General features: G+C 41.3%; 1 protein-coding gene across 2 annotated transcripts in view; it reads right to left on the bottom strand.

Moving 5' to 3' along the window:
- The window catches only part of KIF26A (kinesin family member 26A), a 101271-nt gene that overhangs the window by 54960 nt on the left and 20008 nt on the right, over positions 1-26303 (bottom strand). For both annotated transcript variants that reach the window (XM_027887531.1, XM_027887532.1), the window contains exon 3: positions 10882-11382. In XM_027887531.1, coding sequence (XP_027743332.1) covers positions 10882-11382 — 501 coding nt within the window. The remainder of the gene's footprint in view (positions 1-10881; positions 11383-26303) is intronic.

Here is a 26303-nt window from a genome sequence, read left to right on the forward strand (position 1 = left end):
GCTACATCCAGCACTGGCATCCCTGACAGTACAAGGATGGAGAATTAGCAGCTTCTTCCCTCTGAGCAGGGGCTTCTTGATCTCAGTCTGAGCCAGATCTCTCCTAAACCATGATCCTCGGTCCCTGAAAAATTTATTAAGGTTTTGGGCAGGCCTCCATCTACAAAATGAAATGTCATTCATTCCTTCAGATTGCCCATGTTCTCAGACTCTGAAGCCGGGGCTCTGGTGGTGCAAAGATGTCACCAGGCAGTGACAGACAAATTGCTCCACATTTCAGCCACTCAGGCCACCAAAACCAAAAGAGACAGCAAGCACTTCTCTTTTTCTTTCTTTCTTCACAGCTATCTGACCACCAGTCACATGAACCTCACCCTCTTATTTGCTCAAACCCACCACCCGGAAAATCAGGAAGTCGTGAAATGAGCTATCAAGAAGGACATAGGTCCTGTTGCAAATTAGTATCTCAAGTAAGGACTTTTCATGTGCAGTGGCTTTAAAACAGTCAGGCTAGAGGAACTGTTTCTTCCAATGCTGCCAGGCAAGCATCAGTAAGTATTGCCCAGAGCCTTCCCTGCTGACACATATTACAATAGTTACAACCTCCAGTGCCAAAAAACATAGCTGTGTACTGCTCAGGGTATTTATTCAAGTGGGCAAATATACAGTTGAACCTCTGCTTTTTGTCAGAGGTTTATATGAGCAAGCAAAGGAATTCATTAACAAGCTCATAATAATGCAAATTTCTGTCAGTTTAGGATTGGGTTTCCAACACGAAGACAAATGGTTTTCCATTAGGACTGACTTCCCTAGGCCAGATGTGTTTCAAACAGCCACTTAACACAGGACACACACAGAGCTTTGAGATGGGAGAACTTGTGTCACCTTCCTGACTCCACAACAGAATTTCTCAATGATTTAGGCAACTCAACCAAATCGCACTGTACCTTGACTACTCTCTATTAAGTAATCACCATGTTCCTAATTTTATTATAATCACTATATTGTTATAATGATTGACATACAATGTCATCAAATAAAGGCAAAGGTGGACGGAGACTGTCATACCTAATTTCTATTTCAATCATGCTTGAACTGCTTGTATATTGGATGTAACTGTCTTAAAAAGAACATCCCTTAGGATCAATTTGCCTGACAGCTACCACATGCAAGGCACCCATTGACTAGTATCTCATTTGAAGAGGTACAAGCCCTCATTATCTGAAGGGAAAACTGGGTCTTTAATACACCCAAATCCAGAGACCGAGATTTAATTACAGGTAAGCTCATGAAGCAGCATTAAGTTAGCACAGTTGTGATCATTGGGATGATTGCTGAAGCACACTCATGTCCCAAATGAGGGATGGTGCTGTGCAGATACAGCTCTTGTCTTCTGGCTGTTCCTTGCCATGTGCTGTTTGCTCTCAGTGTGGGAACCGTGTAACTGAGACACACAGACAGCTGTGATCCACCATGAGTAGAGTGAAATCTGCAAGCCTGCAGATGTCCCAAAGCTCTTTCAAGTAGCCAAATGCCAGTAGTAAGGAATTCCAGAAGAACTTCCCAAATGCGAGTGAGCAAAGTGTCAGGTGAGATTTGACATAGACAAAAAGATGTATATGGGGGAAAATAACTGAATAACTCCTTCACAGTGCTGAGCTCAAAACTTGCAGCTACAGCTCGGAAGATTCAAGGGTTATTGACAGTTCCTCTGAATCAAAATGTAGCAGCAGCCAAGAAAAAAACAGGAAAAAAATTCTGGACATGACAATGCAGGGCACAAAGAACAAGGAGGGTGCTCACATACTGAGAACCACAGAATCACAGAATCTGCGGAGTTGGAAGGGACCCACAAGAATCATTGAGTCCAACTATTAAACTTGCACAGGACCATTCCCAAGAGTGCCTGAGGGTATCATCCAAATACTGAACTCTGTCAGGCTTGGTGCTGTGACCACTTCTCTGGGGAACCTGTTCCAGTACCCAATCACCCTCTGGGTGAAAAACCTTTTTCTAATATCCAACCCACACCCCCCCCAACACAACTTCAGGCCATTCCCTCGGATTCTGTCCCTGGTCACCACAGAAGAGACCAATGCCTGCCCCTCCTCTATGACTCCTAGTCCTGCATCTCTCATCTCTCAAGACAGGGTAAGGGAGGAAGGGAAATGACAGAGATATGAAAGTAAATAGTCAAGAAGATGAATCAACTGACCCAGGAGGAGAGATGAAAGAGGCTGGGACTCTAACTTGGAGCGGGGAAGATTGAGGACAGCCTGACTGAGGTTTACAAAGTTATGGAAGTGCACTGGGACAGTGAACTTGTGGAACCTGCTGACATAGGAGGCTGTGGAGGTAGAGAGTGTTTGCAGGGTCAGAGAGGAATTAGAGCAATTCCTGGAGAGCAGGTCCATAAACAGATACTAAAGGGAAGAGACAGGTATGCATCCCTGTGAATTTTCCAACTGTGTGCACTGGGGAAGTATGAGCAGACTGCAGAGAGCAGCTCTCCCTAAACACCATTTCCAGCTTCACTGCTGGAGACAGCCCTGGGCTAGACAGGCTGCAGCTGAGACCCAGCAGGATATTATTAATGTTCTTATCATTCCCATATAATCTTTTCACTACAATCTTAGCTTAACGAGTAGCAGAAGGTTGTGCTATTCCCGCAGGCCCCCATAAGTACTTCAGAGTGATCAGGAGAGGATGATGAGACTCAAGGGGATGTCCATACAGTTACCTTGCAAGGACAACCTAAACCCAGACCTTTGCCAAGCCAGGTATCACAAGGGCCACTCACCCCTTCTTCATCCTTCCACGGCCATCTTCCCCTAAAACAGCCAACTGCCTTTCACAACTTCATCACCATCATTGTTGAGAAACAGGGACAGTTCTGAATGGCAGATCCATTATCTTTGCCAAACAACACCAAAAACACAGCAAAGGACTCTTCCCTACAGCACCTTGCAAACACTTCCTTCAAATAAAATACCAGAAAAGAACAAACTCATCCAGTTTTGAGATAGTGGCAGTTATGCAAACAGTGCTACAGATGCAGCCTCACTAGTGCTGAGTAGAGGGGAAGGATCACCTCCCTAGACCTGCTGGTCTTCTTGGCCAAAAGGGCACACTGCTGGCTGTCTATCAGGATCCTGAGAGCTGCTTTCCAGTAGGTCAGCCCCAAATCTGTACTGGTACATGGGATTAATGCTCCCCAGGTGCAGGACACTGCACTTGCCTTTGCTGAATTTCATTAGGTTCATCTCCTCCCATTTCTTCAGACTGTCCATGTCTTGCTGAATGGCAGCACAGCACTCTGGGGTATCGACCACTCCTCCCAGCTGTTCATCCTCCGCAAACTTCTTGAGGCTGCACTCTGTCTCTTCATCCAGAGCAGTGATGAATAAGATGAATGAGACTGGACACCGTACTGACCCCTGGGGAACACCACTGGCTATAGGGCTCCAACTGGACTCTGTGCTACTGATCATCGCCAAGGTCCAGCATAACACCTCTCCTTGTTGCCTCTTCTATCATTTGGAGAAGAGTTATCATCAACACATTCCAGGAACCTCTTGGATTTTTTATGCCCTGCTGTTTTGTCCCTCCAACAGATATCAGGGTGGTTGAAGGACCAGAGCTCCTGAACATGAGGTTGCTCCTATCTGTCTATGGAGGACTCAGTTTTCCTGGTTGGGCAGCCCACTCACTATCATGTCACTGGTAAATTACCTCATCGTAGTTTTAAAGTTCTATTTTAAGACTAATAATCTCATCATTGATTACAGTGACTGTATTCAAATTATAAATCCATTAGCAGCTCAACAATGAAATAAAATCAATAATGCACGTAAATGGGAAAAAAGGCATTTAAATGCATACATTAATGTCACTTCAAGTAGCACTATTTTATGCGCCATCTCTAACAAAACTGTGTCACATCATTAGCAATAATGTGAAAAATCTTTTTCAATTAACAGAGCTGATTTGATGCTATATTCAGTAAAGTGGCAATCCATTCCATTAAACACACACATATGAAATGCTTTAAGTATCTATGAACTCTATCTATACATCATAAATTCTCTCCTAAGTGCTGAAACACAAAAGTAGATACATTTTCTATTGATGCTTTTTAAACTTCCTCTCAGAAGCTACCACCCCAGGGCACCTCAGTGATTCTAGTTGCAAGTAACAAAGAGCATCAATTTTTGCCCCATGCTCTGCCACTCATGCCACAGAACAACAGGAGATGCTTTCAGCAATGCTCACACTGTGCACAGCTCGAGTGCCTGGAGTCCCACAGCCTCAACATGCCATAGTTCCAGTAAACAATCTGTGGAGCAAATGTTACATTCAAAGCACTTTTCCAAAAAAAAAAGAGTTCAAATCCTATTTTTACACAAGCAGGACAACTGGGCAATCCACACCTGCATCCAGCTGTGCAAATCAGTTCCTTCCATGTGGTATACAGAGATCACTGCAAAAGACCTTCTCTCCACCAGCCTGCACACAACTAAGGTCTAAACTCAGCCTGAAATTATTCAATTTCACTGCTGTATTAACTTTTGAAACCAAAGGGCATTATTCAGCTGCAGCCCACCCTTAACCCACGTAGCCAGTGCAGAGCAACAGTAGCCTCATAAAAGCTGTTCTACATGAGATATACAGCACCTTTCTCAAATGCTGGATGACAATTCTGAGCTCCAGCCAAAAAGTATGAACCTTACTCGTACGGTGATTTGAAATGTTTGGGTGGCATGGGATGTCATGTACCTTCAGGGTACACTGCAGGATTCATAGCAGACCAAATTCACAGTATAAATGAACCAGCATGAAGCAAAAGAAGCTGAAGAGAACGAAGTGAACAGAAAAGGCTATCCCAAAGAAACTAGTTGAAAGGCAAGAGTAGAATACTTAAATATTTGGGGTATTTAGTGTACCTTATGATAGATACATTTGCCAGATGAGAGAATGATCTGTGGGCCAAAGGTAAATCCAGTGGATTATCATTTGCACATAATCTCTCAAGTCTGCTTGTCTTAAATCTACTCCTGATGAGTTACAGGTGAAGTCTGGGCCAACATTCCTTATTATTGCCTGTTGACTTCAATTGTCAACAAAGGCGAGTATGGACTTGTTTCCCCTTGAGACCTGTAATAACAACTGCTTACCCTGCAGGGATGAAAGATCAAAAGAACTGCTTTCAGGTTGTAATTTGAGCCACAAGAGGGTCCAAGTCCTACAAATAGTTACCCTGTCCCACAACTGTAAAACCAGTATTATGGTGGAAGTGTCAAACACACAATATAAAGAAATGCAATCCACACCCTCATCTAAGAACATGCTGATTTCCATCTTGTAGCCAATAATCTTCCTGTTAACTCTTGACATTTTTCCTACATCACTCTGATACATGGAAATACATTAAAAGTAACTTCATTTTCACCTTCAACATCCTACACTGGGAACAAGTTAGAATAAGAGATCACAAAGATCTTAGCAACGACACAAAACAGAGGGCTCTGGCTTCCATCTGCATGCTTAAGGCTGAATTTGCAACTCACACTTTCCAAGCCAGTCTGCCACCTGGCTGCTGGGACAGGGGCTTGATGACGGTGGCAGCATTGGCCTCCTGTATCATACACTCCCCTCTGCATTTGCTAAGGCAGCAATGTACAAAGCAAGGCATGACTGCCCAGCCGAGATGCAGCAGTCACAGGAAAGGTCTTTTCCATGGGGGGGTTTAAATCAGGTTAGTATGATAAAGCATTTAGTAACTCGGAGCAAAAGGCTTCCCTTCTGCTGTTGAGACTTGTCATGCAAAGTGACCCACAGTAACTTTGAAGAGTAGTGTATTTTGCCACCCCCTTTCTGTCACGTACTTCCTCTACAAGATCAATGTCACCAACACCACTGAAGCTAAAAGGAAGACAAAAAAGCCTCTATGCAGTCCTGACCCCACCAGCTGTCTGACACTGACTTCTTGAGATTCAAGATGTTACACGTGGAGTCAGAAATATTCCAAAGCTCAAAGACATCCATATGTCTCACAGACAAGATTTATGGTCAATGCACTGTATTTTAATTGTTTCATTACAAAATATATTTCCCACGTTGTATTAATAAAAGGTCACTGAGAAAGCTATCAAGAAGGATTTTAAAAATTAATTTAAAAATCCATCTGGTATGACATTTATCAAAGTAAAAAAGTAAATGCTGGAAAGTAAATCTTGCCATTCTTCTGTTTTCTGCAGTCAGCTTTTTATTGCATCTTTTAAACAAAATGTAAGTCACCCTTTCTATAAACAAACAAAGAGGCTTTAAGGAAAGTCAGAGGCTGAACTACCCTCTGATGAATCCATCTGGTTTAGATTAGGGTAAGGAAAAGACTTACAGAAACTACAGCAAAGTCTGAATAGCGACTAAAATAACTCAGAGATTTTTCACATAAGACAAGCAAACATAATTAACTTTATAATCTATGCACCCATTTACATGTGTTGTGGGCAAACCCCCCCCTCTTTGAATCTCACAGACCCAGGCCATAAACTTATACCTAACTTTAAATTTGTGAATACTCTCAGGGATGTACACTGAGCTTTTGATAATTTTACAATTTTACATATATATGCTTTAAAAGTTTTACCTAAAGTCGCTTTGAATTTTACAGAGCTTCAACTTCTTCAATTTCCTAGTGGTGCATTTTTAATATATTTTTAAAACAACTTACAAACTGGTAAAGGTTCAAGGAGCCAGAATATTTTGCCTTATATGTAGTCCAATTGTACACATTCAGATAAGAAATAGTGTGACAAGGACTTCATTTTGCACAGAGATAAAAGAAAAAGCAACTTGCAAATAAGCTCTATTTCACTGTGATGTCTTCATAGCACATGGCATGGCTACTTTAGCACTTTTATGCAGTACATAACACTGCATAATAATAACACAGTCAATTTAAAGCACACAGTATGACCTCTTTCTTCCTCACAATACAAAATAAATGCAGATACTTCTAATAGGTTTACAAGGTACTTTCAGTGGTTTTAATATTCTACCTCTCAGCCAGATTCCAACACATCTGGCAAGCCTAAATTCCCCTCAGTCCTCTGCTTTTGCATTAAACTGAGTGGCAGTGCTGAGCAGTGCTAATGTTTTTTCATCTGAGTAGTAACCTTATATTCACTTGTCAGGTCTAGAACTAAAAACATCAATATAAAACTATTTATTAATTAAAGTTGTCAGGTGTCCACTACAAATCAGCTGTCTTACCCAGAGTTATACCAGCTCCCTCCACAGTGCTTGTTGTCTGGTCAGACCACTTATCACTGCTACTGGTGATTATTATTTGTAATTTTTCACAACAGGCCACTTGGGTAAAGCAACTGATTACATCTTCACCTTTTGCACCTTGGTTGCAATCCCAGTCTTCCCCTCCCTGAACCTTCCTCCAGATCCTTAATTACTGTTCCTCTTCACGGCTCCCAAAGCCCAGTTATTATTTTGGTTTGAGCAGCACCCTCACCATGCTTCAAACACACGTTCCTGTTCAAAAAATTTATAATCTATATAATGGATTTTTCACACTTGAACTCCAAACATGTATTAAAAATTTACGATGTCCTGCACTTGTGACCCTCAACCTTCAGCCCAGAAGTGTTTTCACAACCATAAGTGACATTACAAGGTAATACATGCAAGTTTGGGGAGGGAGACGAGAGGAGCAAAAGAATCAAATAATTTTTTTTCCTCCCCACAGACAATTCCACTACGGCTTCTATTAAAACTGACCATGAATAAAAAATACAGACCCTGGAGAAACATGTGTAGGTACATGGTCTCCTGAGGACTGGCAGATGTACACTGGGGGGTATTTTCACACTCAGAAGACACTGGGCACGCAGCAGCCTGCATCAGACACCGATGCAAGGATTTACTCCACATCATCCACCTGGGCTCTGCCAGCATCAGCTGAAAGCCACAGGCACCTTCCGTGGACAAGGCAGACACCCAAGGTGAGAAGGACAAGGCACCTCTTGGAGGTGCCTGTTGCTCTTCCACAGCTACAAGAGAAGCCTCAGTAATTACCTCAGAACAAACAACTGTCTTTTGGGCAGCTAAAAATACTTGAGATGAACCCCAGCCTTCACCAGTGTCTGCCTTTCCATTTATAGAAGATTAATCACACTCACTTCATATGCAGTTAAATCACTGAGAGGTTAGGAATTGGGTAACAGTTTCCCACCAGGGATTACAGCACTTGTTTGAAGTACCCTTTGGTAAGGAAAAAAGGTAAAAGTACAGATTCCCAGTGAAATGGGTATTTACAGAGTGGTCAAAATAACTGGTATCACAACCAAGAGTGTGAACTCCTTGGGAAAAGATCCATCTTTTTCTTCTCCATTTGTGCAATATCTTGCCTAAACCGGGGCCGAAGACTCCACAGTGCAGTCACACATACAGTACATGCAGTGATGTCCTTTCTACTGCAGTAGTTCTTGTTCCAGAATTCCTCTAGCCAGACCAGCTTTGCTCTACAAGAATACAGGAAATGTTACTAAAGACATCACTAAAAGTATGTACATCCACATCTCTCTTCTGGGTTAATCTGAAACCTAAACTCTGTCTCCAGCTTCAGGAAAGAGAAGCCAAAATTCTCTCTCCAACTAGGATTTAAAAAAAAAAAATTTAAAAAAAAAATAAAAAAAGGAAATAAATCAAGTAAACTTTTCTAATAGGAAAGGAAGTTCAGACCTGAGAATCAAGAGAAACCGGGAAATCCCAGTCTTTGAAAAATTGTGAGAGGAGGTCAGAAGATAAGCATTGGACAAGAATGTTCTGCAGTGAATGCTATCCTAGACAAGAGCTATACTAGATTTTTCCTGAAATCTCTCCAACCCTATTTCCTTCAACACCTGTGATTCCTCAGGGGAAGAGCGTAGGGGAAGCACTTTCCACCTCACCCACCCAAACAGCTTCATCAGACACAAGGCTCTTAATAATACAAAAGGCAGTAGAAGAATTCACACAGACTCAAGAAGCACAATTTGGAAAGAGATGCGCACACAATTTTCAGTAACATTTGGGTGTAAATGAGTTAAAAAAAAAAATTTAAAATAGATAAAACAACTGCAGCTCCTTTCTAAAAACTGCTTATAAATCTAAACTGTCCTTGCAGGTGCCTGGATCGTATCCAAGCTGTCTCCGACACTCTCAGTGTTTGTCCGTTCATTAAAGGTCACTGTTTTCCAGGCTACTGAGTTTCTTTGCACATTTCTTGATCACACTTAAGCTCTGTTGCATTAGACACATTTTTCCTTCATGGGGGTTAAATGAGGCAACAGTTTTATGTTAGAATAGCACAGTGGTTAGGGAAAACCACATCTATCAGTCAGCATGGTTAAGCAGGAAGAAATCTGGAGCTTGCTGTTGGTGAATTATTTAGGATAGGAATAAGGGCAGACAAGGAATGAGCAGGCAAATGGAAATACTTATGCTTTCAGAGTACAGGCTTCTTAACCCAGTAGCTTTCTCATTTTTCCTTCCACAATTCTGAGATATATACAGAATTTAAAGGGTAATTTAAAGACAACATCATACACTTAACGCCAGCCAAATTTATCCCTAGGGCATGGAGCAACATCTTAGAGAAAAGTTCTAATAGCAGCAGTTCCTTATAAACTATGAAGAGCTGAATGGGCTAGGTTTTTTCCTTTTCTCAATGAGTGATCTGATGCCAGTGGATATTCACTAGATTTAAATGGGAACCCCTCAGAGGTGGGATGTATGTGAATTCACAAATTTCCGTATGAGAGAGAAGCATGGGAGGGAGGAATCATGTCTCCAAGCTTTTTCTGGAAGAAAACACAACTGTCAGGCTGCAAAAGTAATGTTACACAGCAGCACTGTTAAATATTTATCACTGATGATCTTGGAGCTCAAGCAGATGAAGCTACAAAGCAATATTAGGCAGTGTTTACATACAACAGCACATAAGGCATTATGTTGGATTTAAAACTGTGTAGCACCAACATACCTGGTCTTGCAGGATCTGTTACATCTTTTAAGGGGACACTATTACTTCAAATGGTACATATTTCATCATTACACACACTCCCCTGTTCACTACCATGTGAAAAATATTTAGGAACAGATCTTAATCAAAATCAGTCACTATATCCTTCTTCTTAGCACAGTTCCGTAGATAGTCACAAATACATAATAAACTTGATTTTAAAGGTAACATGCACTTCTATAAAGCTTTTTTATTTCCCACATGGCTTCTTAAAATGCATGCAGAATACAGGGAATCAACAGCAATGCTTAAAATCCAAGTGCAATGACATTTACAGGCATGTAGCTCTGAAGCAACATTCTGAGTACCCTCCTCAGCAGCAAACTGTTTTGCAACACATCTAACCTGAAGATTAATGCTCATCACAATCCATCAACAGCAACTGCTGAACTGTACACAGCGTTAGAAGCTCAGTGCTAGACTTGAGGGTCAAGTTCATCTTTGATATAATCCCAGGAAGCTCCCAGAGTTTCATATGTGACAAACTTGGCCTTTTATGTTTTTCTAAAGGGGTTACCAGGCAGGTGACAGACAAATAACATGACCTGCATATGTGAAGCCAAAGTAGGTGCAAAAACATCTGAGGAAAGGATCTCACCATCTGAGATAAGAAAGTAAACTCCTTGTGGCATCTGATAGAACATCGTTCAAAGTTCTTTTTCAGCCCTTGAAACATGGCTTAGAATACCATTAGCTGATCCCCGCTAACATAAATATGTATGCATCTCAAGTTTTATCTTCATCTCTCTGTATGTCCACACACATGTAAACAAAACTCAAGCAGCTGAACTATTGCTACTTACTAGACAAGCCTGAGGCAGGAAGCTGTTCACCCTGGAGATACTCCACATGCCCTCGAGGTACTGCTGAGCTTGGATGGTGACCGAGCTCAGAGCGCCGCTGAGACCGCTGGGGGCCACCGTCACTTGAACGCTGGAGTTGGGAAAACCGCCCACGCCTTGAGACCATCCAAGTCCCTTCTTCCTCTCTGCTGCAGAAAAGAGATTTGGCGACTTTCCAGGCTGCCTGCCCACCTGCCCAGCGATGAGTGGCAGGTCTCTCTGGGAGGAGACAGTGACCATCCTGGGTACCATGCTGGTCACGGCCCCGGCACCGGGTGGGAGGTCGGGCATTTCTGGGTAGCTGGTTTGACTGAGGGTGTGCATCATCTGAATGGCTTCCTGCTTCAGCTGATTCAAGTGAGTGGCACAAGTTTCGCATCTGCTCTCTCCTTCATTCCTGTTTTTCTGTAAATAGTCAGGCACTTGAAGCTTGTCAAAAATTAAAGCTGATAATCGTGGGTCCTAAAGAAGCGGAAAAAGGCAAGAAAAAAAACATACTGAGTGAACACAGAAAGACAGAAAGAAGGGAAAAAAAAAGTTATCTGATTTGCTCTCCACTCACAGAAGTACTTTAAATCTGTTTTGGTAACTCTCAGTCTTTTGTACCCTGAATACCTCAATAGGCTCACAAGTTGCAGCGGATTAATAAACCTTAAGTGCATTCGTTTGTATCGGACCCAGCATGAAAATTATCACCAGAATGAAACAGTGGAGCTGTGGCGTACCTGATAATTGCTCATTCTTCTAATTAACTCTCCTTTGGAAACATCTAAAGGGCCTGTGTTTCCTGTGCTCAGGAACAATGTTAGTTGAGATGCTGAACCTACAAATATCATAACTTGATTCAAAGGCATACCACCACCACCAGAAGCCCAGGAAAATTAGACTTTAAAGCATTTTAAAAAATTAATGCATGACCTGGTAAACGTTTTGCTGTCTTCACCCTCAGAAATGATTAATCAAGTGGCATAAAAGCCAGTTTACGTGGTGCTGCCCACAGCTGGTTCTTCCGCTAGCAAGGACCGTTATTTCTGATCTTTGCAACCCAGATGGTTGCAATATTCCCTTATGCTACAACTGCTTTGATGAGAAATAGATTTGAGCCTACAGCCATGTGTGAAGGTGTGACAATGTACATGCTAAGAAGCTGATTTAAAAGCAACACCTATTTTGTTTTCACAAAGCAATTCTCCACCACCCCTTTGCCAGTTCATTTTAAGGCTGCTCAGACATTTTAAAACCCAGCACCGTGTTTCCACTTCAGAGATAGAGTTACCTATCTCCTGGAACACACAAACGCCTTCCCATCCCAAGCCTGCTACTGTAAAGATTAGTCAAGAGATTAAATCCAGCCCTGTTGTAAATCTGCTATCGAGACTAATGCCATGCAGTAAAACTGACCCAACCTAACACACTGTCATTGAGCTCTCTAAACAAATAAGGTTTTAATGAAATCTCAGCACAGCCAAAGGTTTATTTATATAATTATTTTAAGTGAAAATGTTTAATTTGCTTGTTAATAAGGAGGGCACACATAGCTAGTAAGTCAGCCATCCAACATATGCTGGGGATATCCCCAGACCAGTACTTGTTTTTAAAAGTGTATTACTTTATGCCAAGCTGCAATTGCTCTCTAGGAAATTAATGTCCTATTAGAAAACTAATTCTGGTTTTAATTACAACGCACATCAAAAAAACTCTTTAAAGAAGTCTTGGCACTGGTACTTTTGCTTTGCTCTGAATTCAGAAAGTCCTAAAACACTGCCTAATTTCTGCAGCAGCAGCACAGAATTCATCTCATATTCAGCTGTTGGACTAATCCTGGAATAGTTTTAATCTCTCAAAAGACACACAGAGTGTTGATAGAAGCTATTGTGAGTATATCTAGCATTCCACGGCCAAAAGCCATTAACAAAAGTTGCTCTTGCTACAATAATCTAAATTATTGTTTATTTACTTAAAAAAATACTTCTCAGGATAAGAAAACCTACTCCTGCTGCTGACTGAACAATAAAGTGCATTCCATGTTCCATTTTTATCTCTTCTCCTCACTGAGGTTTAGATCCCAATAAAAATGCCTCTGAAGTTGCACTATTTGCTTACCCTCAAGAGGAGGAAAATTCGTTCCCTCCAAACCTTCCAAAAGATGATAATACTAAATGAACAGATATTAGTCAGGAAAAAAGGGAGTAATTAATATTTTAGAAACTTTTTTCTAACCCTTCAGCAGAAAGTGCTATTGATTAGACTTAAACATAGAGACTCAGTGCTGCAAGCACTATTTAGCCTCAGGCAAAACAAAGGCCACGCAGTCCATCTCCCAAGAAAAACAAACAACACCATGCTCTGTGCTCCACAGAAAGCTCTCCAAGAGAGAGAGCCCTCTGAGCAAATTCTTGCTGAGGCTGACACACAGCATCTATTCAAACAGTCCCAGAACACAGCCCCTTCCAGCACTGGGTGCCCTGTCTGCAGCCAGGCACATCCCTGGGCTCACTCCTGTGATCCAAGTTGGGCACACAAGGAAGCACCTGCAGGTCCCAAACTGCATGAGCCTCATCTGGTAATGTTTAAATTGCTATCAAATGTCAAAAGTTTCAAATAAGCAATTAAAGCGAATTACTAGGTGAAACAGGCTTCTCATTTAAAAGAAATTACTTCTTTTGATGTAAAGAAAATTAATGACCCCAATTCTAGCTCCATAAACACAGTTTACAGCATAAGGCAGATCAGAGTCAGGCCTGTCTTGCAGTTACAAAGAAATCAAGTGGATGCCATATTAAAGGGGGGGAACAAAAATAAATTTTAAAAAATAATATATTTAGAAAATTACACAGAGTAAAAGCATATAGGCACATAGTATGCCAAATTTAAACCTTGTAATTTATTTATGGTTTAAAAAAAAAGAAAAAAGGCATCTCATTTCCAATGCTTATATTTTTCCAGGCATTACAAGGAGCCTCTTAACCCACTCAACCAGCCTCTGTGATCCCCATTTTGCATCTGTGGTCAACCTCCTCCAGCACCGCAGTGAAGGCCCAGCTGGACAGTTAGATTACTTTTATTTTTCCACTCTGTGCAACAAAAACACCTGGCTAATGGTTGGGCGTGAAGGCCAGAGGAAACACAAGTTACTGTTAAAAACATTAACCATAACTTAAAAGTTCAGCCAGCCCCATTAAAGAGGTTTTACTATCCGGTGACAATGCCTGGTGCCGGGGAGCCCCTGCTCTGGCAGCTCGTGCCCTAACAAGGCTGGGGTGGAAGTTACGCTCTCATGTTTTACAGAGGGAAGAAATAAAACTTGAGTGACCATATGTGTTAGACACACAGGCGGGAGGGGTGAAGCAGCTAAAGCCATCCCTCTTGCAGCTCCACCAGCAGAGAGGCAGCCCAGACAAAAGGGGGTGTGCAAATTGCTGGGGGGAATGGCACAAAAACTAAACGTACAACATACAAGCCTCTATTCCAAACAGTGCTCCAACACCACTTCAATCTGCTGTGCTACAAAGAACATGACTCTTTTGTTCCTCCACAGCATAAATAAACTATGCTGTCTTTGTCACACCTACTTTCCAAATGCTGTTCTTACCTCCTGAACAAGCAGGGTAAGCAAAATACTGTGATGCTGTAATGTTCACAGCTTCCCCTCCTACTGCAGAAACTAAAACCCTAATTTCAGACTCAACTTGTTAACTTTTGCATACAGATTTTAGGTATCCAAATATCACAGACTGTTAGAATTGTAAAATAAATGGTCCCACTAAGAGCAACTGTACTGGGGAGAACAGCAGCCCCCAGTAAGGTAAAGGTATGAGATAATTACATGTTGTTATATGAGGAGAGATTTTCTGAAATGCTTGAATTCACCACTGCTTTTCAGCAAGCAGTCCTTACAGACACAAGCCAGCTTGCCAGCTGCTGCTGGGAGATTAAACACACACATGCAAACTGCCCACGTCAGAAGAGCTCACAAGTCCTTCCAAACTCAACTGGGCAGGACAGTAAGCTCAGAAAACCAGGACTGTTCTCCTGTTAGAACACACGGCACAAAAAAAAAAATTTCCTCCAACATCAGCACATTTAGCCTGAAGCCTGCCTTCAGGCTTTACCTCTGAAACCATGAGTAGGGAAAACGAGCACAGGTTTGAAAACACATCGAGCAACACATAACAGAGAGAAAGAAACAGTCACTGTAATTCATGCTTCCCTCTCTGACGTACACTTCACCTCTGCTGCCTCCACATGAAAGCAGGTGAGGATCAAGCAGGGTTTCAGCTATTTGGGTAACACCACATGCTGCATGTGGGGCACACAAACAAAACTCACATCTCACAACTGTAAAACACCACAGCCCGAGACCACTGCCCTTGAAACTACACACCTACTCAAAGCATCTGAGATGTGGCCAAAGGCCAATATCTCTGAAAACCTTGCTACAGCTTAGATACCTAAGTCATAGACAGGTTTTCAAAGCATGAAATAACAAATTACCTTCTTGTAGCTAAACTCTTCTGCAAACAGTCTGTCAGGGATACTGCACGTCAATTACATTCTTTTGAAATTTTAGCTCTACCTGTAATTTTCTTAAATTAAAGTTAACTTACAGTTTGCAGTCAGATTTTCTGTTCAGTTACAAGGAGCAACATAGAGGCTTTTTCCACTGCGTAAGAGAAACAAAGATACAAGCTTTGAAACTTACCTGCAGCTACTGACTTCTAACTCCCGAACCAAGCAAGAGGAAAGGCGGCAGAAAAGCATCTGGATTCTCACTTAAGAAGTCCCTGAAGTAATACCCACCCATCTGTAACCTAATCCTTTCAGTGAGGAACTATCCACAGAGTGCGAACAAACGATGACGAACAAATGATGAAAAGTCAAATTGCCAGCAACCAGCCTCAGTAATTACCTGCAATTCTGCCTGGCACTAGTTTCTGCAATGCGAGCGTATCTGGAGCAGTATTCCGAATGAAATTAAATTCTTGATATAAATATAATTAAAAAGAAAAAAGAAACATTGAATGTCACATCGTAATACATAATTAAATACAGATCTAGGTGAACAACATTTTAAAAAGATGCTTTTGGAGACAGGAATGTACCATCCCAATGCAACAGAATCAATGTTAATGATTTTTTGTCTTAATTGTCTTTCCAGATTTCTGCCGCACTGCTTACAAATTAGTTTTTATCTTACTTGACATTGTGAAATATCCACTATTATCTTCTATATTGACAAATACTTTGAAGGCTGAGGCTTGCTTTCAACTATAAAGCAGTCATTGTCAAAAATCCCCAAAATACAAAAGCACTATGCTCAGCAAACCCAGAGGCTGCTCAGTATAATCAAGGAAAAAAAACACTGCTAATTTTTTTTTTTTAAGAAAAGTTTCCAACTATCTGGCTATCTCAAGGGAGTGAAAATATGAGCTTTAAGTCTTCAAGTAACCCGTGTTGTGCATTCATTCAGTTACTGACTTAATCTTATCAGAATATAAACAACCAAGGAAAAACAAACATATGAAGTCTTCACAAAAACAGAATTCACCTGAAGTCCTATCTCCTGCTGGTTAAGGGTATCTGGAACTTGCAGTGTAACTTTGCTATCCTTGAAAACATCTCTCTGAATAAGCAGAAGAGCAATCCACATTTCCAAGAGTGAGCAAAACGTGCAGGCATTAAAAAACGAGTAAATGCATTTTTAAGGCCAAATTCCATTCAGCCTCCCTACAGGAATGCCTCACTACCTCTAGGTGGAAGATTAATTTAAGCCAGTGGACTGTGGTCCTCCTCCCATTCTATTTGCTAGCAGGATTTCTTCAAATTTTCAACCACATTATTCTGTTTCTAACCACAACCTGAGGTAGTGCACACAGACATATCCCACTGACCCTACCCAGCTGAGACTCAACCCAATTTCTTTTCATCTCTGGCATCCCAAAGAGTTTGAAAGGATAGTATCCAAGCACATTTTCCTACTCAAAAAAATATAAATAAATATACTGTATCTCTCTTAAACAGCACCCATCTTCCTAACAAAAGTTAAGCAATACGATAAATCTGCTAAAAAACGCATGACCCCATACTAAAAATGACTGTGGTGTGTTTAGTTATCCAGCAGCCTCCACTGAACTCTATTTATTTCCATTTCCTGCCCACTTTAATGTACTTCAGTGGCCCGCAGTAAAGTTAAAGCAATAGGTGTCTGTCATAAAGATGAATAGTGCTATTGGAATGCATAATACAGTGGAAAGAGGAAATGAGAGCAATCTGGTTTATTTACATCTCAGGCTCCCATCAGCACCTCAACCCACCTCCCAATGGTTTCAGCTGCCTTTCCTGTTATCTTGCTGTATAGTCCCCTGCAATGATTTGGCTTTTAACCTCGAAGAACCAGAGGGTATGAGCTGATCTCCCAGATTTACTTTCATGAGCTGGCAGAGTGTTGGAGCAAACAGCCACGCAGTGTGATCAGGGCAAAGAAAACAAAATAAAGGTGGTGGTTGCCATTTAAAATAATTAGAAGACACAAACAAAACAAAAGACCCCAAAGAGATGTGCTATCACCATTAAATTTAGATCAACACATAGGAACCTCACTACTTCTGAAAAACAGTAATTACTGTTTCACAAAATATTACTTTTAATCTTCTTTCTTTACAATCTAATTAAACAGATATTTTACTTGCCTTTCGAAAATGTTTTTCTTAATTTCATTCAATTTTAACATTTGGTGTATTCTATAAACTACACATCCAAACTAGTATGTAATTTTGTGCTTATTTTTAATAGTGTATGACTTCATTTAAAATTGATGACTTTTAATTTGCATGTTTATTGTTGGTTTTAAGTATTCTTTTAATTTTCCCTCTTGGGTCTGTGGCTTACTGTAATTTCACAATGTAAATTCAGTAGTGATTTTGTTCATAAAAAAACACCATCTTCCAACAGCCATTGTATCTTTTTCAATTTTCCTCTTATATTTCTTATAAACCTTCAGCAAAGTATTATCTCCTTGAACAGCAGCAAGTGTTTGGGGGAATACTTGCACATCTATCCCTACACAACACTTGGTGTCTGAAAGTCTTTGTTTGACCCTACTTTCAGAAACAGCTACTTAAATGAAGTTGCCTTTCAGAAATTCAAACAAAAACCTCTGATAGAAATTAGACCCTTTTATTTAAAGAATTTCCCATCTATAATTATTTCTCTTTGAAACTAGAGAGTAAATTTTGGTTAGCCTGTGAGCATAGTAAATCAGACTATAAGAACTGTGCCTATTAGAGTCATAACTGCATAGAAAGTCACAACTTCTCTTTCCTCTTCAAAGCAAACCAAGTGCTTATGTGTTAGAACAGCTACTTGGGAAAATGATGCTGTCTCATATCTTCACCACATTGAATGATACACACAGTCTGAGTTCAGTCAAGGTGCTCAGATAATAAAGTAGGTCTGAATTTCAGCATAGAGATGAAAATCATAGCACAGCACCTCTACACAGAAACATGCTGCCTTGTCAAAATGCCTCAGAAACATCAACTCTTCATATCATTTTAACGGAAACAAAAGGTTGTTCCCACTATTAGAATTATTTAGTCAACAGCCTGTGTTTTCAGAATGACAAATTGCAACATAAGCCTGGTGAGATGGACTCCTTCACTGGTGAACTCTGGCCAGAGACCAGCAACCCAGCCCAGCTAGCCCAATGGATTGGGAGAGGAGTACATTGAAGTGATCATAACTGCATTTGTCCCAGTAGAACCGTGCCCATTTGTATCAGATAGACCTTTAATGAGGGAGTTTGAGAATGTCTGGACACCAGCCACAGTGAAAGGAACTCTGGCTAAGAAAGACTGGGTAAGAAAAAAAAAGTGCTTGGAACACTCCTCTGTATACGAACCCTGTAACTGTTTCAGTCCAACCATCTGAATCCAATTAAGAGAACGCTCAGCGGCAGAAGTTAGGGAGTGGACACATTTTCCAAATGAACATCATTAGCATAATGTAGATTTAAAATCAACTACAAAAAACCCGTGCTTGGCATTGGATCACACTCTCTTAGTGTCTCTATCCCTCGCTCATTTTATCAATTATTTGGTAAATGAATACTTGAGGACTGAATACAGGAACGATTTAGCTTTCACAACCAAAAGGCCGCCCATGGTGCACTCCTCTTGCAAGCTACGAATTGCTGCATACAGTGCACAGTTTGCACACCACATAGTTTTTATTACCTAAAAAACTGGATTTCACTTATTCTTCATCTTAATTAAGTTCCACTGCCTAAGTTTAACTGATTTACTTAAAAACAAAAAACAAACAACCAAAAAAAAAAAAAATCAAACAAACAAAAAACCAAACAAAAATACTTTTTGGCTGAAAAATTTTGGGTTTACCTCTGAATTTATTCAGTACTGCAGTGGGTTAGAGTTTTTCCTTTTCCTCCTTGCTTGAACTTACTCAAAAGAAAAAAAAAAAACACACACAAAACAACCTTCTAAAAAAGTATTAATAGAAAAGGATTAATGAAGAGAATCTCTAACTCCTCAACCACAAGCAGGCCACACTCCGCCTGAAGAGTCTGCTCCAGTTCCTTTGCCTACTAGGTGGCACACGTGTGAGACACCACCTCCCTCTCCAATCTGTTCATCCCACAGCTGCTGCATAGAAGTAATTGAGCCCATTCTGCTGGCCCCAGATTGCATTAGAAAGAAAAGTATGCAGATCCTAAGTGATTTATGCAGGTGGAGGATATTGCCCAAAGAAGCAAATGATTCTCCTATGGAATCTCATTAGGTGAAGTATTATCCCAGCCATATAAAATGCAGATGGAGACAGAACATTTGAGGAGTGTCTATTGGACAAAATGCAGTTTAGAAAACAAGAATGTTGTAGGAAGTTGGAAGAAGCATGGTTTATTTAGTTTAGAAGAGAGAAAACTGATCAGGGTTCTTCAGTACACAAGAGACTGGTGACAAATTACTTTTCATATCCACTTGGGAAGGGAAAATAAAAATCACGCTACTTTTCAGCAAAGATGACTCAAGAAAAAACTTTCAAAGGCCAGTGAATATTGGCAATTGCCACAGAATGATGTTGAGAAATCTTGTTCCTTTGAGACAGTTTCTGAAGAGCAGGCAAAAAACATCAGTGGGAGGTGATCTACAGACAGGATGACCCATTTCAAGGGAGGAAGCTTTTTAAAGATCTGCAGATCTTTTCCCAGCCCTATGTTCTTATGATCCTAGTTTTGGAAAGATGGGTAACACATCTGTATACAGACTTGTTGCTTGGGTCCAAGCATCACAGACAAAGAATATGGACTTTAAAATACTGCTCTCCTTAGATGACTATTCAGGAACCTAAATTATCTTGCTTAGAGCAAGTTTTCCAACCTTCATCATTCCTATATTAAATTCCATGCTTCTTGTCTTAGTTGTGACCCTCTATACACCTTGAATAATTCTGCTTTTGTCAAATTCTCACAGCCCATCATTACCACCATACCCCAAATTTTCTTTATAATTAACTATGCAAAATATATAGTCCATTTCAATCTATCTTCCCTTACAAAGTATGGAATTGTTACATTTCACTCCCCACAAGTTCAGGGGATAGCTTTGGAATACAGATGAGATGCCTAAATTAGATGGTGCAAGTCCAGCCACTTCTACCTCTCCGTCTTGATGGACATCAGTGACAAGTGGTGTCCTTCAGGGGTCCGTACTGGGACCAGTGTTACTTAATATCTTCATTAATGACACAGATAAAGGGATCAAGTGTAGCCTTGGCAAATTTGCAGGTGGTACCAAGCCAATTGGTGCTGTTGATAAACCTGAGGGATGGGATGCCACCAGAGGGACCTGGACAAGATCAGGAAGTGGGCCCCTGGGAATCTCAAGACGTTTAACAAAACCAAGTGCAAAGTGGTGCACCTGGGTCAGGGCAATGCCCAGTATCAACACAGGCTGGGGACTGTACAAATTGAGAGAAGCCCTGCTGAGAGGGACTTGGGGGTGCTGATGGATGAGAGGCTGGACACGAGCCGGCAATGTGCACTGGCAGCCAAGAAAGCCAGTTGTATCCTGGGCTGCACCAAAAGCAACATGGCCAGCAGCTTGAGGGAGGGGATTGTCTCCCTCTGCTCTGCTCTCATGAGACACCATCTGGAATACTGGATCCAGCTCTGGGGTCCAAGGCATAGGAAGGACATGGACGTGTTGGAGTAAGTCCAGAGGAGGCCACCAAGATGATGAGAAGGATGGTGCACCTCTCCTAAGAGGAAGGGCTAGGAGAATTGGGATTGGTCAGCCTGGAGAAGAAAAGGCTTTGTGATGACCTCACTGCAGCCTTCCAGTACCTGCAGGCTGAATAGCCCCAATTCTATCAGTCTGCCTTCAGAGGAAAGGTGTTCCTCTGATCATCTTCATGGCCTGCTCTGAACTCACTCCAAGTCCACACCCTTCTTACACTGGGGACTCCAGAACTGGACAACTGGCTTTCTGGGCTGCATGCACACATTGCCAAGTCATGTTGGCCACGTAGCAAGAACAAGTTGCATTAGGAGCAGATACTCCTGCTGTGTTTGTTGAGACTGTTGGTCTTCAGTAGCCATTACCTGAACAGTATTAGATAATCCTACCTACAACACTACTGTTTTCTAGCTGTCCTATGTTAGATCAATCAATCGCTTTGCATGAGAGTTACTTTGGTTTTCCCTAATACCACTTCTTGTAAGTTGGCTGCTATCCTTTGATCAGACAGTCTTGTAACAAGCCTTTCAGTGGCTGGACTGCATTACTGACAACAAAGCATATATGCATCCCTGAATCCTTGAAATGCCTGACTGGGCACCAAAAGGCATTGTGTATTTTCTGTGCAACCTAAATAACAAGTAGGAATCGCCTTTATCAGCCCAGCAAATCATGTTTGTGTGGACGGAACAACAAGAGTCGGGTGATCAACACCCACCTGTAACCCTTACGCTAAGAAGCCCTGCAGTGGTCCTATGAAAACAGCAAGCTGTGCAACCTCTCGCCATCCAAAGGATAGCATAATCCAAGAGGAGCAACTCCCCTTGCCTAAGGTTTTCCTTCTACAAACATAAATCAATGGGGCTATGCCCACAGGCAGACAAAAACCCGCTCTACTCATGCTCAAAGCATCTCAAAAGCCATGTTAATAAGGTTTGTAAACTCTGCTAGTGCACAGGATTATAAACATATTAAACCCATGAGCAAAGTCAGCTTGTATCTGCCTGTAACACACACATGTAGACATACCCACAGATGACTGGCAAAAATATCTCCGTAAACTCTTTCAGGCTCCTCACAAACGCACGCACACAAAACAAGCCTTATCTCCTGAGTCACAGAAGCAATCAAATACCTGGCAACAACTTTCAAAACCCTTCAAGCCAGATCCTATTAAAAACAGCAACTAAGAGATGAAAGGCTCTAGCTTGTCCTACCAGTCACACTTAACAGGGCCCTTAAACATTTACTGTATCTAATGTTGCTTCTATAGAAATTCCACAAATGTAGACAATGCCTAACATCATAGGGTACATTAATGCTTCCGTTCAATTGAAGGTACTACATAAAAGGATGTTTTTATTTTAATTTGTGTTCTGAGACCTTAGAAAAAAAGCTGCCTCATCACCTGCTGGAAAAGGCCAAGTACAGAGGAAGAAAGGGTTCTTTTAAGAACAGAAATTACAGCCCCAGAGTGAGACCTGGGCTCCAAAGAAATCCATGGCAACATTCATACTGAAAGCCAAGTCATTATATCCCCTCTAAATTTGAAGCATCCCTGTTCCTAATTTCAAATTAGCAGTGAACTCTTTCACAAACTTGCCTCTCCACTTCAGAAAATGCCCACAAAAGGCATGTTTGTAATTATTAGATGATGAATTAAGTTACATTTTAGTGTGCAGATTTCTCCTTTTCAAAGTGAAGTTTTGTAGAAGTAACTTGTGTTTAAAATTTGCAGTAAATCTTTTTAAAAAAAGGCCACCCAAGTTGTCTTAGTATTATTATTACAGATGTAAACACACATGTATAACCAGTAAAGTGTGTGTAATCGTGCCTTGCTAATATCTTTATAAAATCTGACAGCTTGTCAAACAGCTCCCATTGTGGACAGCACTAAAGCAGTTGTACAGATCATTAAAGGCCAGGGAAGATAACCATCTTGTCCAGCCTCCTGCACATCACAGCTCTGTTAATTTCAACCAGCAGAAGTAGAGATCCCAATTGGCTTCTTTAATGAAAGTAGATGTTTTAGTATTTTAAGAAACACTCACTTTTATTTAAGCCTACATGACTTCCAAAGCCACAGTACTCATGAAAAAAAAAAAAAATCACATTTTTAAAGTACAAGTTATATGAATAAAAAAAAAAACAACCATACAATCAAACGGGAAGGGACGATACTTGAGCTAATGTAAACCCAGAGCCAACACACATTATTCTTTGCTCCTATGCCAGTTTATATCAGCTGGGCCAGAGACTCTGCTCCCAATGGCTGACTTGAAAAATCCAAGTGGCTGATTCCAAGACTCAGCACCATCCCAGACACTGACTGTGTACTGTTAATATTTGATGTACACTTGCAGCTCTAGTCTCAGAGAAACCTATTATGCAGGATATCCTCAAAGATGTGTGTTTTTTCTTCACATGACTGATGCTGTGATTCGCAGGGAAAACCTGCACACAAGGCACAGGCTGAGATGTTACTGCTCCAAGCTCCACCAGCAAAGAGCCACTGAAATAACTTAACACCAGCAATTCGTGGAAGTCCCTGTATGAAAAAGTTAGGCAAGATTTATTCAAGACTATAATCTCGGCAGAAACTCATCGGAATCAGAGGTAAGCCAAAAAATAAATAAATGAAAACAGGACCAGCTAGAATAACAATGCAGCACGGCCAAGGCAGCAGCCACATGACTGCCAGAGGCATCTCCAAAACGATCAGAACAACTGTCCACAGATCTTGCCAATGAGCCAGATGCTGCTGCTGGAAGAAGGCTTGTGTTGATATAAACTCAGAGATGTGAGATGCTTAACACCAAGTGCAATCCATCTTCACCATTCCCACGTGGCTGCCGAGCTTTGCTGTTGTGCCACAGAGAGATGAAAACAAACTTCATGAAACACATGTAGATTCTACATGACATTAAACTCCCTCCACCCTCCCCTTACTACTCAGAAACAAACCAGTAATTTGGGTGTAGCTATAAATGACCTGATGCTTTTCCTGAGTTAACAACAGAATCAGGAAAGAATATCGTTGGCTAAACAGTGCACTGCACACACACTGCCAGAAAACCAGTGAACTTATCATACTGTATAGGAAATTCCTATCTTCCACACCAATTAGTGACCCAAGAGTGATTGATTTTATAACCCCAAACTTGACTTGCAAAGTGACCTCCTCTGGGGCCAACTTTCCATTACCCAGCATGTGGAAAAATGCACATGGTCAGTGCACTATGAAAACCAAGGAAAAATACGTGCTATTTAAACCCCAATTCTACCATGCCTCCACATTCCTGCTTTCCTAAGGGAGATGCACTTTCGACAGTTACTTCCTTTCCCTGCCCCAGCATCCTATCTGCACCACACACCAGCTGGGCACTCAATCAAAACAGAAACAACAACAGGAACTAGCAGCTATTCATTACAATAGGATCAAAACATTTCTAGGCATTAGTACTTCGCCAAGTCACTGTCCTTAAGACCTGCCACAATCCACTTCTTCCCTCCCATCACAGACACCATTACTGAAAGTGGCCCCACTTCAACATGAAGTACCACATACTAAAGATCATGCCTTTCTCATCAGAAGCCACTTGGTGGCTGGCAGTCACACCTCAGAACTGCAGGAGGCAGTGAAACGGGGCAGCAGAAAGGTGAGAAAATTAACGGGCCAACAACACAGGCCGATGTTAAACCTTCATTTTAATCAAGCTAACATTAGCTCCAGTCTATAAAACCAGAATTGCACTGCACACTAACTACCAGTGTAATCACAGAAACAGCACCACAATATGATTACTGGACACTAATTATATCTTATAAAGAGTTAAAGACAATCAAGTACATGTAATAAAGATTTATATGCAGTTTTTCACTGACCTGGAAAGAGCTTCATATATTAGTAAGTTAACATTACTGCAGGAACAAAGCAAACAGTTACATCTACATGACAAAACACATGAAACACAAGAGCCAGATGTTGGGCCTTTTCATCAAGGAAACAATTATTTAATTTCTGGGAAAAGATATTCTCTCTCATTGATCCATCAATATATATTATCTCTCATAAAAGACCCAGTCCTGGCTCCCTGGCCTGGTCTGGGTACAAATCTGCAGGTCTGCACAGCAGCATGAACCCAGGGTCTCCTTTTCCCACCGTGCCACGGCCTCTGGGCAGTGAGCACAGAGCAATTGGCAACACTGTCTGTTGAATACAATTCCTTTTCTTAAATTTGTGTTGTACTTCATATCTCATGAGATGCACGAGGGAATATCTTTTGGATATAATGATCTGGGAAACAGGCTACATTGGCAGTTCCCAGGAACTCCTTTGTAACTGAGGATGCTTCTATTTAACAACTTGCTTTCAAAGGGAAGGGGAGATGCCAGCATGCAGAGACATTCTCAGACCATATCCATATCTCCCCATTCATGCACAACAGCACAGACCCCAAGATGGCTGTCAAGACTGTGCTTCCCCTCACACCTCTCAAGGAAGGCCAGTTCTCCATGGGTAAGCATCATAGGGAATGCCACACTCTCCATCACAGTTCCTGACTTCCAGTTCCCAAACCCAAGGGGTTCCTTGGCCACCAACTGATGGCTCCCTGCTCAAAACACCATCAATAACTGCTGTCTTTGGTGAATCACTTTGGCCATACCCTCTCACCTATTGTCCATCCTCTCAAACAACACCTGTCAACTCTCAACAGGTCAACAACCATCATCAGCATCCACCCAGAGATCACAGAATACTTTGGATTGCAAAGGTCCTAAAAGATCATCCAGTTTCAACTTCCCTGCCATGGGCAGCAACACCTTCCACAAGACCAGGTTGCTTTAAGCTCCATCCAAACTGGTCACATCCATAGGCCCAGCTGGGTCCTGTGTCAAACTCATAACTCTAAATCATCTAATGATTTTATCAAAAATCATAAATTACACAGGACTCTCCACTCCAAGCAATTCAGCAGTTTTGCTGACTAAGCTACAGACATCATAACTGAAAAAGCACATCCCTCTGTAAGGTTATTCCAAGGCTGTCACTAGAAAAACCAGCCAGGCTCAGCCTGAAAATACCATATGTGAGGCACGCTCCTGAACAAGACACAACAGATAGGAGCA

This window comes from Empidonax traillii, unplaced genomic scaffold (assembly GCF_003031625.1).
Source record: "Empidonax traillii isolate 1590-97213 ecotype Southwest subspecies unplaced genomic scaffold, ASM303162v1 scaffold213:size761030, whole genome shotgun sequence".
Classification (NCBI taxonomy): Eukaryota; Metazoa; Chordata; class Aves; order Passeriformes; family Tyrannidae; genus Empidonax; species Empidonax traillii.